We start from the raw sequence: 19,995 nt of genomic DNA on the forward strand, positions 1-19,995 counted from the left end.
TTAGGCATGTATGTAAATGTTCTTGAACATGCAGGACTAGTGTCTGTGGTCTGTGAGTCTGCTAAATTAAGTCTCTGTATGGCTCAGGCACCAAGCTGCCTCCTGTTAATTAAATATTAATGATGAAAGATTATCATGGTCAAAGCCTGATTTATCAACAAGCTCTGGTCTGCTCTGAAACCGCATTGTGGTTCAGAAACAGCACTGGTATCAGCTCCGTGACAAAATCTAAATAATTCAGATATTCCTCTGTGTGTGTGCTATAAATTTACCCTAAAGCCAAATTTATATGCTACCATAGCAGTTCTCCATCCTTACATGCAGTATGATTGAGAAAGTGTGTATGTGTTATTGGTTAAGGTAAGATGCAGTATGATTTTGGTAAAACAATCATGTTTTTCAATATGATCATTAAGCAGAACTGAGGACTCGAGTTCAATGAAGTGACCATTGCTTGCCATTTGAACCCTGAGTCTAGTGACACTTGACCCATCATCCTCAAACCCATCTTAATGCCAGATGGCCTGCAATTTCAAGATGAAGCTCAAATGCATGTAACAGTTCAATGTTAGGTTTGTCTCTTTCTGTGATTGCTATTCTGAGTGTACTGAAATCAGTCCTCAAATGTCATGCAGTCGCATGCACCAAAAAAAAAAAAAGAAACGTAAAAAAGATAAAGTAAAAGTACTGCCAATAATTTAGTACAGATAAATGTATGAGGCATATTATATGGATCAAGGCCAGAGGCACTGAAAGAATCAGATCGCTGCATTTTCTTTCCGTTTAGCTTAGCTTAAGGAATTTTAGATTGTATATTATATTTATATGTTAAAATGCATCAAATGCATATTTTACAATGACATTTTCCTGTAAATAAAGGAACTGGATAAGCAGATAGACATGACGCACACGGTATTGATTGTATGGGACAGATGACTGCTTCAGGAATACAGAGGCTATATATAATTATAATCAAATTTTGAAATAGACATCAAAAATAATCAGTCATGTTTTATACAGATAAAATTATCTGTTGAGTGGTTCGAAATTCATTGTTTGTTGGCTTTCTTACCAAAATAAGGAGATTTTAACAGAAAATACAAAGAATTGAATTATGATATTAAAGGAATAGAGGATAATGTATTTGTAAACAAGGTTAAGTTTATTGTTTTGTGTTGTTTGTTTCACTGTTTCACAATAATCTTTGCATATTCTTATTAGATCTTTGCTATAAGGCTCTTATAAAAAATATGTTGAATTCTATATATATATATATATATATATATGTGTGTGTGTGTATGTATATGTATATAGTGTATATGATTTAATTGTGTTTTTAAATGTTTTAGACATTCTGTTTTGTTCAAATTCTAAAGAATAGTGTTTTTAAATATTTTAGACATTCTGTTTTTGTTCAAATTCTAAAGATCAGCATTTCTTTGAAATAATACGGGCTGAGTTTTTGTTTATAGTACACATCTAATATACTATAATACTGTATATAAATGTTTATTTAAAAAGAAAAAAAAGCACTGTTATGTTTAGAGAAACGGGCTTTAAGAGGGCTATGAATGAGAAATGGGGAGAGAGAGCGAGTGAGAGGCGAGTGCGCAGATCACAGATCGAACATTTCGATTGTTACTGAAATAATTTGCATACTGATTCCCTTTCAGCCCGCGCCGGATCCATAACTGCTCGCGCGGCTATTCAAATGCACGCGCATCTTTAAATGCACGGATAAGACAGAATCGGGAGCCAAGAGACAAGCAAACAACACCGACCGAAACGGAGTTTTTTGCCCGTGGATGCAGTGATTCGATCATGGAAATGGTGGAAATCTATTATCCTGCTGGACGAGACGCGCCGGATGGATGCAGAAAGCGCCATAACTACGGAGCGCACCGAACATATTATGCACTTAAACAAATGACTGCTTTCCTTGACAAACTGTGGATAATACACTTAACGTACAGGTACACGTCTGTGCATGGTTTGGCAATGATAATATCTTTGGCGATGGGACGGGTATCATAATATAAAGAGCGCGTTGTGTCGGTAAGCATGGAAAGGTGTGTGTGTGTGTGTGTGTGGAGAGAGTGAGTGAGAGAGACAGATAGAGAGAGAGAAAGGAAAGAATCACTGGATGATGAGTGTGTATATGATGTTTTACTGGATGCAGTGACATTTGGCGTCCTGCGGAGTTTCCTGAACTTGAAAACAAGGTTAAAGTCAGGGGTCACTTTTATTCACTGTCAAATTGATCCAGTGCTGTAAATCATACGCCATGTCATGATTCCCATAAACCCGATTCAAAATAATCACAGTATATTCATGTCAGCATTCATTAAGCACTGCATTCATGCATTGAATTGTGTTACTTCGAAATAGGGTGTGTCTGCACTGTGGCACACACATATATCTGAGATTTAATACGGGCCACTTTAAGAGGTTTATGTTTCACTGCCTCATCATAATTAGATCAAACAGCATGATGGTGCCCTCAAAATATCTGGCGCACTGAAGGTCACCTGTTGTTCTCATTAATTGTGATAATTAATTATCAAGTGAAGGCTCGTGTGTTTGTGTAGCTATCTGATTGGATTCAGGGCTGCCGTGCCCTCCCATTTTACACTACACACTATAACCATATTGCTGACCTTACTGTAAGTTTCAAAAAGTAGAAAGCATACTAGAAACTATTAAGAGAAAAGGGATGGGGAATGTAAAGATATAGGTGTAAGTATTTTGAAATGTTAAGGCAGATTGTTTGCTTCACACCATGTTACTAATCTTCATTCCAGGTTATGCTTGCTTTATCAAATATGCTGATTTAACAGACATTGCCACATATTGTCGAACAAAATATATTACGAGTTTGCAATGCGAATTAGATCTTTTTACCTATACTCTCAATTAACATAATGTGTGTGTGTTACTATTATCACACTCGCTCTCTAAAACATAGGCCTACTTACGCGTATTTAATCAGAATTGTATTATTTCAGATAAAGATTAGACTAGGCCTATCCATAGTCCTACAAATAGAAAAAGTATTAAGAATTTTAGAAGTAAACCCGAAATATATATTTAGGCCTACAGATACGCACAAGATAATACAAACTTGTTGCTTCCGCTGGGAAGTTGATTTAAAATTAATTCTTATATAATCATGAACTATAACTTGTCTCTGGTGGTTGAAAGGAATTATTGATTCATTTTAGAAATGCTCAAACAAGTGCAAATGGCCATGTTGGCTGTTTTTAATGAATCCGTTAAGGATTTGAACAGGATTAGGCTACAGATGTCACCTTTACAATACTTTAATCTAAAATTGCCCATATTTAATCCTTAAAACAGTGCCATGAAAAAAAAATGCAATTTCTCGGATTTGGCATTTTAAAAATAAACTGACTTTCATTGCGGTTTTACATAGGCTATTAATAAACCTTTTATTTATTATTAGCTATATATCGCGTTATATAAAACGTGTTGCCAAAATGAGTTATAAATAGGATAACATTTTTTATCGATTTATTGATCCGCACGTGTTGAAATGAAAAAAACTAATCTTAAATTAAAATCGGCATGCTGAATTTGTTACTGCTTTGGTGAACACACTAGTTTCTAATGATCTCCAACTGATCTTCTTAAATCAATCAATTAACACTTTCAGTTACTTATTCCATCCTGAGTGTTGCTGTAATTGTATCTTTTCACTCTACTTTCAATTGAAAGAAACTGATCCGCTAATGTAATCCACAATCGATTGTTGCATATTTCAATCATCCCCTGTCCAGAACGCCATGAGATCGTGAGTCTAAAAGATAAAAATAATCTGTATTTCATAGACAATCTCAGAGGCCCTTTTTTCCTGAGATTTGCCTATGAGATCCTAAATCATCAATTCGTTTAACATTTAATTATACTTTTATTGTTGGTAAGGTAAGGTAAAACAATGTTATGGTAGGCTATCTGTAGCTATACCCTGTCATAAACGATAAAGATCCAGTTTGAGAACTCTGGAATTGTAATATTATTAATAGGCTAATAATAGTAGGCTAATAAACATTTCACAATAAAATAATATTTCACGATTTTTTTAAACAGTTCAATTTCAAAAGCAACGGATGTGAATTAGATTGCACGATTTATGATATATTTTAACAGGGAATGAGAGTAAACGTGATTTATATTATTCACAGTTTACAGTATTGGATCATTTAAAACCTTACACCTGATCCCTTTTTTTCCGAAACACGTTGTTTGGAAAAACATTTAAATTGCCGGTTTATTACTGAAATGCCGTTGAAAAGCAAACTTTAATTTCGGTTTATTTATAAACTCCCATCAACCCGTCGTGTTAATATATTGGACTCTGTATTGATCTCTGCTTCTGTTTGTTTCATATAGTGCCATTAGTCCTCAGGTTTGGCTTTAATTCACATTTAAAGTAAAGGAGTTCTTTAATGTTCCAACATATAAAACACAGTACAGCGATTTGAGGGAAAGTTCAGGGGCAAAAGTCTTTAAATAATTGAATATTATTTGTGGGTGAATGCACCTATCACATTAAGAAATGTTAAGCGGAGAATCTTTTTTTCTATAATCAATATTTGTTTCATTTGCTCTGCCTTTCAGTCTCTTTTGATTCGCTGTGAAAATAATAAGAATTTTAAATACTGAATTTTATTTTTAGACTTTGAAGACACCCGTACATAGCCTCAGCTTATAGTTGTATATTTATTAAATATGAGCAGTTTCACAGTTTACAAAACAATAATAAGAAAATATGATTTGATATTATAATTTTTGTGACATTGATTTCAAGACGCATTTACGCGTTACTCTTATTTTATAGGCTATATCCAAACGGATCTTTCTATCACTGCTGTATACAGTTAAACGATTTACAAACTCTGCTTTCAGAGGCAGAGAGACGCCTTGGTAGGCCTCAACAGAGTAAAAAAAAACCTCCATCACCCCCTCACAGATACACACACACACCGCTGCGCACGTCACGGAGACACGAGTGCGAATGAAAAATATCGACCACTATGAGAATGTGCGCAGATGTGGCTGGCTGCTAAATTTCGTGCTTGAATACGATCTTTTTCATCAAATTAATGGTCGATGGTGATAATGCAAAGTCTGTGACCATACAGTGCAGTATGGCGTTCCATTTTTGTTTATGTGAAAACAAATATCGTGAGCCAGAGAGTTTGCCACTGTAAATTCCTAATAAGAGGGGAAATTTTTATTTTGCATGCATTTACTTTAATTTGTTGTTATATTTCAGATGACGATGTTGTTTCATTTCTGAAGTCTTTAATTGTAAATGCCTTCAGTCGTTAGGAATAATAAAAAACGTAGCATATTATTATTTATTATTACTGTTATTATTATTATTATTAATAAACTCTTGTTACGGTAACCACTTGTCAAATCTTCACAAATTATCCGAGTTGACTTCTTATTTTTCGTAATTTACATTGTTATTTTTATTATTATTATTATTATTATTATTATTATTATTATTATTATTATTATCATTATTATTATTTTGTTCTTCTTAACTCGTTAATCCGGATGGCATTGTTCTTGACCCTGGCAGATGTATGTGTTGTGTCACTATAAGCAGGTCCCTAAGAAACAAGGAAAAGTCTGAAAAAGTTAATCTCTCTCCCTCCCCCGCAGCTGTTAGCTTCAGGAGTCTTGAAGCGTCACCTTTGACATATCCCCTATGCGCACGAGCTGGGGGCCCCAGGACTGACCACTGCAAGCTGTCACCCCACCCGGGCTTGGACGCTTTCGCCGGGCTCCAACTGTCCAGTTATCCCATTCTCTCGCTTGACTGGTTATGAAACTGACTTTTTGGAGTCGATTTTAACTCTAAACAATGTGAAGTCGCGCAAAGTGATATCTCTGTAATGTGGGGTGGGGTGGGGTGGGGGTGGGGTTTGGATTGGAGGGGGGCTTGTAACTGTCTTGGTAATTTATGTTATTCCAACTTTTTAAAAAGTTCTACAAGTTCAGATTTATGGTATTGAATTTTGGATTTTTACACTCTACATTCATTGTATTTTTATATAGCCATATTTGTATGATAAATGAGTTAACTGTATTTTGTAAAATACAAATTTTACTGCGATCGCGCGTTTTTCAACGCGTGAGTTTAACCATTATGTACGCTATATGCATGAAATACACACGTAGCCTATGTTGGTAACATTGAATTGGTATAGAAATGCGTTTTGCCTATTCAATGAAGTCCACCAATGAAACGTAATGTGCTGTGTCATTATACTGCCAGGCCACGGAAGCGGGACACACTCCTGATGGCTTGGTTCGTTACTCTTAATAGCACAACAATAGAAACATCTGTCCAGCCTTTCTCTGCCTATTACCAATCCGTCTGTCCTTGATCCCCAAAACACTCCAACTCTGCATGGTACAGGATGACTTACATTCAGCAATCTGTATATTTGCACAATTTTCTGCAATTAAAAAAAGATACATATTTATATATTGTGTGCGTCAGTGTGGAAACTTTCTTATTTCAACTAAATGTCATGATGATTTATTGGCTATATATACAATGTTGATAATATCTGCAGTCATATGTGCATGTATGTAAAGATTTCTCTTAAGTTTGGAGCAGGAACTAATGAATATGCATGTAAGCAGAGGCCCCCAGGTGAACCCGGAAGTGTGTTTTCTGCGCTCATTGCATTAAGGAGGTTCTGCCAAACAAATTAGCTTTCAAATTCAATGCATTATTCACGCGTAGCCTTTATTGTGACTTCGTAGGGTCGTCTGATTTTTCATATATCTGAAGCATAATTGTCACAACACTTCATTCCATTCCACGGACTTTAAAAATATATATATTATTAAGATTAGATATAACAGTGTGAGGTTGATCATGCTGTACATCCAGCAGGAGGCTTTCCTATTTAATAGCAATGGGGTGCATCTTCCTTAATAAGTGACGTCAAAGGAGCCGGGATCAGCGCGCATGCGCGGGGAAGCGGAGCGGCAGCCGCAGCACGGAGCAGTGCGCGAGACAACAGCAGACATGGCAAGAGATGGCGAGGGACGCGAGCACACCGACACCATGCACTGCTGAAGGGACGGGGGCCTTAACATTACAACAAAATTACAAAACTTTATAAAACATAGAAAAAGCGAAGAAAAAATAAGAAAGAAAGCAAAGAAAAAAAAACTATTCAAGATAAAAACAGAACTTTTCCAATGAGAGCACTTCTGTGGACACTGCTCCGCTATATCAGATAGATGATTTATCCACACGCTTGCACGTATAATGAACGCCCAGCTGTCGATGGAGAACATTGGCGATCTGCACGGAGTGAGCCATGAACCGGCGGATCTCATGACCGGAGACAGCGCTCATCACAGGAGCCATCGGAGCAGCCTTTCAGCCCATGCGCGCTCCATGGGCATGGCATCAATCTTGGACAGCGGCGACTATCATCACCACCGGCCCCCGGAGCACCCCGGGCTCGCCACGCACCTGCACCCGGCCATGAGCATGGCGTGCGAGGCTCCCCCCGGGATGAGCATGAGCAGTACCTACACCACCCTCACCCCGCTGCAGCCCTTACCGCCCATCTCCACCGTCTCCGACAAATTCCCGCACCACCATCATCATCACCACCACCACCATCATCATCACCCGCACCAACGGATCCCGGGGAACGTCAGCGGGAGCTTCACCTTGATGAGGGACGATAGGGGTCTAGCCCCGATGAACAACCTCTACTCTCCCTACCACAAGGATGTGGCCAGCATGGGACAGAGCCTGTCGCCTCTGTCGGGATCCGGACTGAGCGGCATTCACAACTCCCAGCAGGGGCTGCCGCCCTACGCTCACCCCGGGGCCACCATGCCCGCCGAGAAGATGCTCACACCTAACGGATTCGAGGCACACCACCCCGCGATGTTGGCTCGACATGGGGAGCAGCACATGAGCGCGTCTTCGGCGAGCATGGTGCCGATCAACGGCATCCACCATCACCCGCACGCCCATCTCAACGCCCAGGGCCACGGGCAGGTGCTGGGCTCCACTCGGGAGCATAACCACTCCTCCGCGCCCGGATCGCAGCTGAACAACGGCAGCAATTCGGGCCAGATGGAAGAGGTCAATACCAAAGAAGTGGCCCAAAGAATCACCACGGAACTGAAAAGATACAGTATTCCGCAAGCCATCTTTGCCCAGAGGGTGTTGTGCCGCTCGCAAGGGACGCTTTCGGACTTGCTCCGGAACCCTAAGCCCTGGAGCAAGCTCAAGTCTGGTCGGGAAACCTTCCGCAGGATGTGGAAATGGTTGCAGGAGCCTGAGTTCCAGAGAATGTCAGCGCTCAGGCTCGCAGGTGAGAGAACAATAGGTAATACACACTTCTTCTCCTTTCCTCAGTGTATTTCTCTCATTTCATTTCCTTCAAATGCATTTCATGGCTGGCCAGCATTGATCGTTTTTGCGAGGTTTCCTACGCTTACATTTTGGGTTTTGCGATTTTATTATGTGCTGGTTGTGCCACTGATACCTTTAAACTTGAGGTTGTGTTCTCGATGTAAAAAATTGGCCGCCTATGTAAAGTGATGCCATTTGGGTTTGTTTTGGTTTTCTTGTTTGTTTTGGGGCTATTTAATGTGCAATTCGACATCCTCAGAATGAGTTGCGTGCAGATATTGCAACAGAAATAGTTTGATCAGAAATGCGCGTCTGGAAGCCTCGGTGGCCTCAGTCCCATTGTCTTTATGTGAAAATGGATGCAATGTCCCTGTGTCAACTTGTCTTTGCGACACGTTAATAAACACTGATCTACATGTTTTTTTTATAACATTAGGCTACTACCCGTTGTGGTGAAACAACATGTATTGTATCGTGAATACATTTTAGTTTAACTGGTGTACGTAAATGTGTTACTGTTTATTTGCGCGCACTACTGAAACGGGCTCTGAATGCGTGTCGCAGTGTGTGTGTGTGTGTGTGTGTGTGTGTGTGCGCGCGCGTGTGTGTGTGTGTGTGTGTGTGCGTGTGTGGTTGGAATTGCACAAAAAAAAACATGTTTTTCTTCTTCTGTCTTCTGGTTAGATCTCTTTATCTATTGTCCAGCTCCAGTGATGTGTGCTCTGTGTAGGTTTTCTTAATTAACTGATTGGGGCTCCATTAATTTGCCTCACGAGAATTAGAATCAATTGGCTGGCGGGTTTGGGGGCCACTGATCCGTTCAAAGCCAGCAGTGAGAAAAAAAGAGAGAGAGCATCTCAAATACGACTGTCCCTCTTTTTTGCACCGTTCCATCATAATTGTCAGAGTAGGCTAATTAATTTGTGCATGAGAAAAAGCTACTTTGGAAAAAACGATTTCATGGCAAAAAAACAATATATATATATATATATATATATATATATATATATATATATATATGAGGAGAGGTCTATGTCGATTTTAAATTTACGCTCTCTCTTTGTGTGTCATTATCTTAGTCTTGCGCGTACACACCATCAGTATTTATTTTACATTCTAAGTGGCGCTCGATTTCCTTTCTCTATATCGAAGTTTCGCTTTTTCTATAAATATCAATTCCAGGGTATTATGAAAACTGAGGTTGGGCTTATGTTTGTTTGGTTTTGGTTCATTCAGATTCGGCCTTGCTCTGACTTTTACCCACATTCGTAGTAAAAGAACACATTTGAATTTACATTATATCATTTTATTTAAACACGTTTCTGTAAAGGACAGGATTATAGGGAATATGCTTACATTCAAGTAATTTATTTTGAAATGCTGTGTATTTTTGTCTTCGTTTGGTCGATATAAGCTTGAAAATCCCAAAATCGTTTGGATCTTTTGCATCATTTTACTATTATTATTATTATCAAATAAAAAAAAGAATTAAGTACTGAGCGTTCTAAGGCATGTCATTTAGATTTAGTTTAATTGGTTTTGCGAAATTATTTTCATATTCCGTTAAATTATATTGAAATTAGTGAAGGTTCCAGACACAGTGATGTTTATTATTGATCGAGTACACATGGTTGAGGGTATGTGATCGGCCTACTGAGAGGTAAATATAGAATTGGTATATTGATTATTCAAATTCAGTTCCCTTCTCCTTTCCTTAGTAATTTAAGACAGTAGACCACTCAGCAGTCTTTTACATCACTGCTTTTACACCTTTTTCACACGCGGGATTTTTATGCTGTGAATTTGTCGTTCACGCTTTTATATTTAACTTTATTTTGCCTCAGCTCTTTATATTTATATTTTAGCATATGGTTATTAATTATGAGGAATTACCATTATATAATTTTTAAAAGGTCACCCTTGTCTAATTTTATTACAAAAACAATTTACTATTCTCATTATAACCACCCTTAAATAACTTGCCTAATTTTGTGTAAAAGATAATACATGACAATAAATTTGATTTTAAAAAACTTTTTAGAACTCAAATTGTTTAAGATGTTTTACTGGTAATCGTTAGTCATTTTGCTATCGTTATTATTTGGGATTAAATGAATAAAATGAAAAAATGAAAAAATGTCGGGCACTATTATGAAGAAAATTGTTGTAATATTATAAAAAGTTGGCCACATAGTAAATGTATCAAATAATGTATTACAGATTGTGAAAATGTACATTTGAAAACGTTTTAAAAAACAACTGCTATCTAAAAAGCCATGAGCCATTTTTAATCTATTTAAAATGAATAAACTGAATCCAAATGTGCATACGGGTGCGCTAAAAAAAATTAAGACAGTCAAAAACTATACTAATAATTCATAAGTATTATTAAAATGCGTAACAGACCAGTAGTTGATATATATAGCCCATATCTGAACTTCTGCTCTATTATATATTATAATATTACGCAGGCTATACATAACGATATGATATAATCATATGACATAATATCGATTTAATAGGCCTAATCTTAAATTTAGGCCTATTAAATCGATATTTTTGTTTTGTTGCTGTTTTGTTGTCGATATATTTTGAAGTTTTGTTTTGTTGCATGGAGCCACTGTGAAATGAGTGACCGTGGGCGCGCCCTCACCCTCGTGTGCGCGCTTATCTTGCGCTTGTCTAATGATTTGCAGACAAACAGTACCTATATGTGATGATCAAATGTGCTGAAGGATAAAGAGGTTCGCAGTTATTTCCCTGGGAATCTGCTTGGGTCTCGTCACAGTGGCCTTGTGCATGGACACATGATAGCAAGCTCATTTGCTTTTTGTTAATATTTACCCAATCTGCTTTCCTTGTGCATAGTTTCGTTCTTCTTTTTTTACACGGCTAGAATGTACATTCCAATTTTATTTAATTTGTGCCTCTTTGCATTGTTATGACACAATCGATATAAACTCTTGGGATTACTGATATAGTTTTTATTAAATATTTAATAATTGATTTAAGTATTATCAATGTTTAAATAATATTTAAAAGATGTAGGCTACTGTTAACGTATTTGAATATTAAATATTCTAAGTATGCTTATTTCTTGTCTAAACTTTTGCATGCAAATAAGAAAATGTACTTTAGAATGAACCATATAGAACTGAGATGCAAATTTGTGTTTTACATATTGAGTTAAGATGGTTTATGTGTTTAAGAAAACAGACTGCCTTTATGTGTGTGACGGTTCAAGAAAATGCCTGCTTTAAGCGGTTTTGCACCGTCTTTTAGCGCCCCCTTGTGTTTTTTTTTTTTTTGTAAACTAAACCGTTATGCAGCCCACTCGGAATTTACGCGCACAAAGACAGAAAACATCATTAATAATCCAAATGACTGGTTAGCAGGTGGTTTAATAAGCGTTTTATTTAATTATTATTATTGTCAGGCAGTAGGCTAAGTGATCATACTGGTTATGATAGTATATCTGCCATGCGTATGTCTAGATTTAAGCACCACGGACAGTTCCAGAGACTATAGTGTAAATGAAATGACCATACAAAACCCTCCAAAAGCAGCCGTTTTTCTGTTTCCACGTTTAGAAAAACTCATCCTGTCATGACAGATAAGTCTTCTTCAGAATGTCCGTAGTTTCTTTTACATGTTAGGCAATCATGTCTGACTTTTGCATGTCAACCTTTTGTTTTTTCAGCGTGCAAGAGAAAGGAGCAGGACCACGGTAAAGGCGAGCGGGGGAGCCTCTCCAAGAAGCCCCGGCTGGTCTTCACTGATGTCCAGCGTCGGACTTTACATGCAATATTCAAAGAGAACAAGCGCCCGTCCAAAGAGTTACAAATCACCATTTCTCAGCAACTGGGCCTGGAGCTCGCCACCGTCAGCAACTTCTTCATGAACGCGCGTCGACGGAGCCTTGATAAGTGGCTGGACGACGGCAGCTCGGCCAACTCCTCCTCCTCCAGCACTTGTACCAAAGCGTGATGGAGTAATGGCTGCATTATGGGAAAGATAAAAAAAAAAAAACTTCGGTGGAAAAGCTTTAAACAAAGAAATCTTAACAAGAGACAATTTTAGACAGCGTTTGCCCTTAAAACTTGTACAGTACCGATATTTATAATATCCAAAGAAAAACACCAAAGACTGCTTTGACCCCCATTTAGGACTTTGTTCGTTTATGTCTGACATTCTGTAACAAAAAAATGACAAAAAAAACATGAAGTTACACTCCAATCACGGGTCGTTCCCCTTCTCAACACTCCCCCTAACTTCCATCTCAAAGTCTTTCTCTTATTTTTTTCCATGTTATCTTTGCTTTCAATGACTTTTTCTCATCAATGATTGGTCATTATCTCAAAACGTGGAGTGATTGTTATTCACTCTGATGTCAGATTTCCGTGACATCATTGAGGGGCTTGACCCGCTGGTGTAATGCCTGACATCACAGGCTCACCTCTGTGTTTTTAGGCATCCCAGATCTAGCCAGGGATGTCAAATGTAATCAGGTGGTGTAGAATCTTGACAAAGGTTGCCTGAATGTCACCCTCAGGATAGTGCTTTCTTCCTAATTGTTGGAAAAGTTACATAGGAACCTAATACATGTGAATTTGCCATCTTATCAATCACAGATGGTAGAACCAAAGAAACATGTGTATTTTTTGATTATTATTATTATTATTTAAATCAGACAAAACTATGTTGATTCCTCTTATCAAGACAGTCTTAGTTCCATTCAGGTGACTCCGTACATGCAATATGGACTGCAGGTCCTGTAGCCATTAAACACATAATTAAGTCTCATATTTGTCATAATGAACAAACTAGTAGTAGTCAAGCATGTCTCTGTGAGGACACATCCGTGCCCCGATCCCATTCCTGCCTCAGTCCTTCCTTGTGATTATTTCAGGGAGATTTTTGCTAGCTTTAACCTGCCTTTTTTACCTGTTTTTTAAATGTTTCAATGCCAGTTGCTAAAAACCAAAGATAAAGTTACACTAACTAGCACCTGTCACCATTTCATACCCACATCCATCAGTCAAACACAGCTTATAAGGAGATATTCTTTTTATGAGTTTCACAGACTCTCATTTAATGAGGCTGAAGGTGAAATAACTCAGCACAGTTTTTTTTTGTCATTTATCATATTTAGCTTTGTCTGGAGCAAATGCATGCGCATGTTATTTGTCATTAGAGGAAGCAGGAGGAAATTCAGGTTGTTTTGTGTTACATTCCATTTCAAACTTTTCACAGACTCAAAGCGTATATTTTGTTGCATTCAACCAACTTTCTCATCCTTAGAATGTTACACTCTAAAAAATGCGGGTTTGTTTTAACCCAATTTTGGGTCAAATATGGACAAACTCACCCCAACGTTTGGGTTTGTCCATATTTGACCCAAAATTAGGTTAAAACAACCTAATTATAATGTTCAGAAAAACGTTTGAATGGCTGGTGGCTGTCAGTACAAACTCATAAGCTGTCATTTTAGATTCATCGGTTTCATTTCCCATTAAGCTCACTTAGCCTTCTATCAAGAAATGAATACAGCATCTATTTCTTTGTCTAATGCATCATTCTCACGGCATCAACCATCAACACCACCGCAGTGTCCCCATCTGGGTCCCCATCCTGAACCCAATATCCCAGTAAGAGAGAGAGGGAGTGTATTCTATGCATTTCACAACTAGGAAGAAAGCATTATTAAGACTGAAGCAGGGTGATGCGTTCGCTCCATATAATAGACTCACTCAAACTCACAAGATATCTGGCCTTGTTGTCTCTTGTGGTGTGTTTTAGCTTTGAAAATATATTTGGTATTTACGACTATTACAACATCTAAGCATATATAAAAGAGCGCTGCTTCCTCATGTAGAAAAGCAGAAAAAATGACAAAAAAAAACAATGTTAAGACCTGCTGATATTTATAGTGTGAACCAAAGATGCTACCTCAGTCCGTTTCATTTCGTGATTTCTATCAAAGTAATGATACCAAAGAATACCAAAGATTTGTTCTCTTTGCACGGCCTAAACGAACGATAAGGTGGATGAATAGATGGTGTTTCCCTTCCCCTATCTCCTGCTCTCCTTCGCTCTAATGCTCTCTATCACTCATCCGTGCTCATAACAGCGCCCTCGGCAGACATGTTTTAAACTCACAGGACGAGTGCCTTGCTTGAACCAAAGTGTTAAACCGCCGTTGACCTCTCGACACCCACCTTTTAACTCTCGGAATACCTCAGCCTGTGGAAGGGCCACTGACGAAGAAAAAATGGAATATTTCTTCTATCTCACCGTGGTGCTTTTGCCAGCGCAACCATGCAATGAAAACATACCAAAGGAATTTCTCTTGCTTTCTCCAACTCTTGCTGACAAACCAAAGCTCCTGCCACCCCCCCCCCCCTTTAAATGCCCAGCCAAACCTTGACCCCCTCCCTTCGCCACGTCACCAGTGGGTGTGTCCACCGATTAGGCCGTGCACGTCTTTACCAATATCTGAATACCTCATAGTAATAAATTTTCACAGTTCTGTTGTATAGAGAGTTTATGTGATTAAGGCAGAACTAACTAGTTTGGTAATCATTGATGTTACTTCGGGAAAAAGCTTTATGAGTATTTATTTTGACAGTTTTGGCGAAAGTGCTCAGTTTTGGTCACCAAAGGCGAGTTTCCGTGATATAGCAGACTGAAACTCACAGAAAGTAAAAAGAAGCTTATTTTTTTTAAAAGCCTTGTGTTATTCTGATACTCTAAGGATGTTTGACTATTCTTTTTTACAGGGTAAAACCAACTGCTGTGATTCTGTGTCTATTCGTTCACTTTCTTCTACTGCGGTGTTGTGATTTCCGTTAATTTAATTGCATTTATTTGTATCGTTTAACCTCTGTTTTAATTTATGTATTTGTAGAAAATATAGATTTGTACATAGTAGGCTTTTTTGGAAAAAAACAACAAAAAAACAAAAACAAAAAAATGGACATTCATTTTATTTTACAGCCTTATGTCTGAAGTGTAGATATGTTGATGAATTTCCATTCCTCTGTGTTTGTATGTTAGATGGCACTTTGGCCCTTGTACTAATACACTGCCAGAAAGAGAGCCGCGGAGGACTGACCTCGCCGTGGCGAAAAAAAAAAAGCAGTGTATGATGTTTTCAGTTGATTTTTGTTTGTTTGTTTGTTTTTGTTATTTAAATGTCCAGAATGATTTTGTACTTTGTACTTCAAATCATTGTGTTATGGGTATTGCTGCACATCCAAAGATTTTCTAACCAAACCAAAAAGTGGGAGGGGGGATGTGGGGTGGGGGGTGGTGGGGGGCGGACGAAAGAAAGTTGTGTAATTTTTGCATAAGCACTGGCGTCTGTGAGGTTATTTGCTGTCTGCACTGGTATGAACCAGGAGAGGGCATATAGTGGGACAATGTAGACAAGCTTAGTTCAACTTAATGGGGGCATACACTGCTAAACAGTACAATCTGTGGCTTTTGGGACGTAGGGCTACAAGTCCTGCTTACTTTGCTGTGTCGGACATTGAGAGGGTGGAGCGTGGGCGGGGCAGCGGGTCTGCCGGGGACGGGTCACGTTGCTGGGTTGATTTTTAATTGACGTGGCACTGCTGCCTAGATCCATCTGATATGTCAATTTTGGTTTGAACATGTGTACTGACAATGAGCAAAGTCTAATAAATCTGCAAAGAAAACAGGTATTGGTGTGTGCATGTATGGGGAGGGCGAAAGTGTGTGTCTAATGGTCTATGTTGAAGGTGATGTAATTTCTGCTCCACTAGTGGCACCAAACAGATCTGCCGAATTGTTTTCAAACACTCTTCCTGTCTTCCATTGTTTGGATTAACACCTAAGGAATTCTAAATTACAGGGAGAGAACGGTCCGCATTCAACTTAGCGGCAGTTGGCTGATTGTTATGACACCCCCAAAAATTGATTATTGATTATTATATAGCTATTATGCAATTATGCCATTAATAATGCTTTTATCTTGGCAAAATGTTTGATTTGTCAGTATGCATGACTACTTTTATATAGACAAATGTGCCTGCATTGGCAAACTAACCAGCTGAGCTGGGACCTCCAGAATTGTTCCACCTCTAAAATCACAGCATTGGTTGTTATTTCCGCAGTTTCCATTTCTGTTTGATTCTGCTAGTGGTTCAGACATAATTTTGTACACATGTGTCTGCTTAGTATTGAAGACACCACTTGGGAACATCATGAAAAGAATGGTGCAGAACAATGTCTTTATATTAGCAGGACTGAAGAGAACGCCCATGATAGCAGTGCTTTTCGTCTCACTATGCTGTACAATCAGAATGTTTTATTTGTATTGTATTGGGTTTGCTGGCCATTGGGTTCCTATGTCGCATAGGGGATATCGGATAGATTGTCCAGGTGCAGCATTTAAGAAGTTTAAGAACAGCAAAGAGTGGCGTAAATCAAGCCCAACTGGGAGTCAAGATCTTCTCTGCCCACAACACAATCAAAGACTCAGAAGTGTTTGCCCACAGCGTCACAGAATACTCACCCCTTCTCTTCCCAAACCCCACGCTCCGTCCCGACCCGCTCCTCTAATGTAGTGTCTAGCTTAGATAGCTCGATGTATGTGAATGTTGGGATTGCTCTAATCATTAATTCCTATCCCAGTTGGTTGTCGTGGAAAAGGAGTTCCTATTTGATAGAAGGCTAGGCTCTGTGTGCCGTATAATACTGAGAGCGCCTAAGACAATCAGCTGGAAAACAAAATCATGTTTTTCATTTTTTTTATGTTTATTTTTTGTAGGTCCAAGAGGGACTACTTCCAGCGATGATTATTATAAAGAAGGAGGAAGGTTTTGATAAACTGAAAAATAAACTTGCTGACATTTTCTTTCGCAAAAAGTAGCGCTTGTCTCCATTTCGAACAGTGCATCTTGTATCAAGCTGGTTCTGTTTTTTACACTTTTTTCCTTCTCTTTCTCTGCCTGTTTTCTCTGTATGTTGTGTCTGTTTCAGTGGAGGAATGCAGTAGGTATTACTCTCAGGTAGTAATGCGTCACGCTTTTATTTTTAAATTCCGATCTTTCAAATTGGGTTTTTCTTTTCTTTCTTTCTTTCCTGTTAGCTACTGTTCTCTATATGCCGTGCAATATCATCTTCTGTGTTTGCTAAGCAAGAAAAAAAATCAGAAAAAAAAAGATGCAAGTAATGATGTCACCATGCTTTTTTCAGTGTTAAAATGTTTCAGCATTTCTGTAGTCACAAAAATGTAGAAAAATAAAAAGGTTGGATTTTCCAGCACATCACAACCAGACTTCTTGACTATCTTGTCTTTCATTCAACATATGAAATTCAACACCATGTGATTACATATGTGGCTACATTATATCCTTAAAGTCAACAGGACATCAAAATTGAATCTTTTTACTGTATAAATGCATGTTTTTGGTAATTATTCATTAGTGCACAGTGTAAAATAATAATAATAATGATAATTTGCATTCATTTTGGCTCCAATTTGGTGTACATAACTGCCTACATAATCTTTCAATATCCAACCTCTGAAGGATAAATTCCAGAACTTCTGAATAAGTTCTGCCCTACATTAGATGCCATCAAAACAACCTCAGACAGAATATTGAATATTTCTCTGCTGAATGGCCTGTATTATGTTGGTATTTGCTAGTTTTAAACAGGATGTTCAAGGGTATATCAAGAAGCACAAAGCTCAGGTTCCTTGCAAGCTTTTGGCCATTATCTACAATAACCCCAAAACGTTTTGTTGCAACAAAGGTCATGTTTTGCTCACTTTTTTTTTATTATACCTACTATTTTAATATAGTACAGTATATACAAAATAAAGTATGTGAAACTATGCATTATGCAACGACACATTTCAAGCTATAATATTCTACACTGTGTTACTGTCACAGAGTCAGCCACACCATCACCACACCAATCATCACCAGATCGCCACGATCCGCCCACTCGTTTCAATCACCCGAATACTGATTTACTCCTGCACTCCCTCCTCAACATCCCCTATATCTACCGCCATCGCCCTCCCTGCGTCTCAATGTCCATACTATCCATCCTAAACAGTATGTGAGATTAAAACAAGTGTGTCCCAAAGCATAGTATGTTGAAAAGAGTATGCCAGAAGTCCCCGGATGGTCTACTATTTCCGATGGATTTTCGAAGTGTGGATCCGTGGACACTCTTAAGGCTAATATTGCCAACAATCCATTGCGGTTTGGAGGAGGAACTACAAATACGAGTAAAAAGTGTTAAAAAACTACAAAACATGGCGGATATCCGCGACTGACGATGAGAGGTTTAGATAAAGGTTTGAGTGACTAAACAAAGTTTAACCTGATAGAAAAATATTTATTTAATGTTATCCGTGTTATATTTAATCTGCAATAACAATGTGAACTTTTATAAAGATCCCTTTGGCCATTAGCCTTTAAATGCATCGTTATGCATTAATATGAGGAGAGTTCTCTGCATGAAGGACCCGCGACTCCAGATCAACGTGCTACTGCATTTCTCTCCGATATGGTAGGAAAGGAGGATTTTATCTTTGACAAGATGATTGACAGGTCAGTTTGTGTGACATGATGCATGTAATTAAGCGACAGAGAGCAACCGTTAAAGACGCAATTGTATGACGTTATAGTTTGTCCCAAAGTCTACTCTTCAGCTACACACTCAAAAGTATGCACTTTTTCTTCACAAAAAGAGTACCTACTTTTTAGGGCGTAGTAAAAGTAGGCTAATTGAGACGCAGCACCTCACATCATTGTCTGGTCTCGTTATTAACCCTAAGACGCACCGACTACCTACCTGCAAAGTTTACCAGCCATACTCACCTGAGATCGCCACTTCCCGTCTCCTGTCTTCCAGACCCAGCTTGTCATCCTTCCATTATCTTCCACCATCTGCAAAGAGACAAACCTCCATTAACACACAGCTAAATCACCATCTGATATTTACTGCTGTCATAGACTCACCATTGTCAGGTTCCCGCTATCGTTCCACCCTCTGCTGAAATAAACATCTATTAATCCACTTACCTGTCTGTTCCCTTCTGTTGTGTGACAGCTACAGTGTATGCTACATTGTTTGATTCAACATTTTATTTCTTCAGTTTATTTGTTGCCCATAACATGAGGAAAGATGGATTCCAGTTGATCCTGTGTCACCGAGCAACTGCCCTTCAGATGACCAGGAATTCTAATGGATGGCTTTTCCCAGGTATCCGCTTATAAAATCTGACATCACGTGTCACCGCTTTCCAGCTCCAAACGATCAGATGCAGAAAGCAAACAGTGATAAAACACTCACATTGTGCTGAAAAACTAATGTAAAAATCATAATCCTAACCTTTAACCCCATATTGAAATGTACTTTGACGGCAAATTGACACACACCCGCCTTTCCAGTTGAATAGAGTTGGGTCAAGAATTTTGGCACGGGATTGCGGGTGTGCAGGTTTCATGCTCACGGCAAAAACGCGCGCCCCACTGATCTATTTAAGTGCCGCATACATAAAGCTGCCCTTTCAAACAGCT

At 38.5% G+C, this 19,995-nt stretch overlaps 1 protein-coding gene and 1 long non-coding RNA gene across 3 annotated transcripts; both read left to right on the forward strand.

Annotated features, from left to right (window-relative positions):
- Nucleotides 1-1,649: 1,649 nt before the first annotated feature.
- LOC143757436 (uncharacterized) lies at nt 1,650-6,521 on the forward strand. The gene is made up of 2 exons (XR_013210530.1): nt 1,650-1,973; nt 5,695-6,521. It is a non-coding gene; the product is annotated as an uncharacterized LOC143757436 (long non-coding RNA).
- A 554-nt stretch (nt 6,522-7,075) lies between these two features.
- On the forward strand, nt 7,076-15,720 carry onecut1 (one cut homeobox 1). 2 transcript variants are annotated; one of them, XM_077248163.1, is made up of 2 exons: nt 7,076-8,405; nt 12,132-15,720. In XM_077248163.1, exons 1-2 carry the CDS (start codon nt 7,322-7,324, stop codon nt 12,416-12,418), a joined length of 1,371 nt encoding a protein of 456 aa, XP_077104278.1. In that variant the 5' UTR covers nt 7,076-7,321; the 3' UTR covers nt 12,419-15,720. The 2 variants fall into 2 exon arrangements, with proteins under 2 accessions (XP_077104278.1, XP_077104279.1); XM_077248164.1 differs by having other exon boundaries at nt 7,076-8,390.
- The last annotated feature ends 4,275 nt before the right edge of the window (nt 15,721-19,995 follow it).

The sequence above is a fragment of the Siphateles boraxobius genome, unplaced genomic scaffold (genome assembly GCF_051911475.1).
Source record: "Siphateles boraxobius isolate OS27281-9 unplaced genomic scaffold, OSU_SipBor_1 30, whole genome shotgun sequence".
Classification (NCBI taxonomy): Eukaryota; Metazoa; Chordata; class Actinopteri; order Cypriniformes; family Leuciscidae; genus Siphateles; species Siphateles boraxobius.

Coding starts and splice junctions, on each gene's coding strand:
- onecut1 (XM_077248163.1), top strand. CDS start 7,322: ATGAACGCCCAGCTGTCGATGGAGAACATTGGCGATCTGCACGGAGTG. Junction 8,406..12,131: donor CGCAGGTGAGAGAACAATAG/GTAATACACACT, acceptor TTGTTTTTTCAG/CGTGCAAGAGAAAGGAGCAG.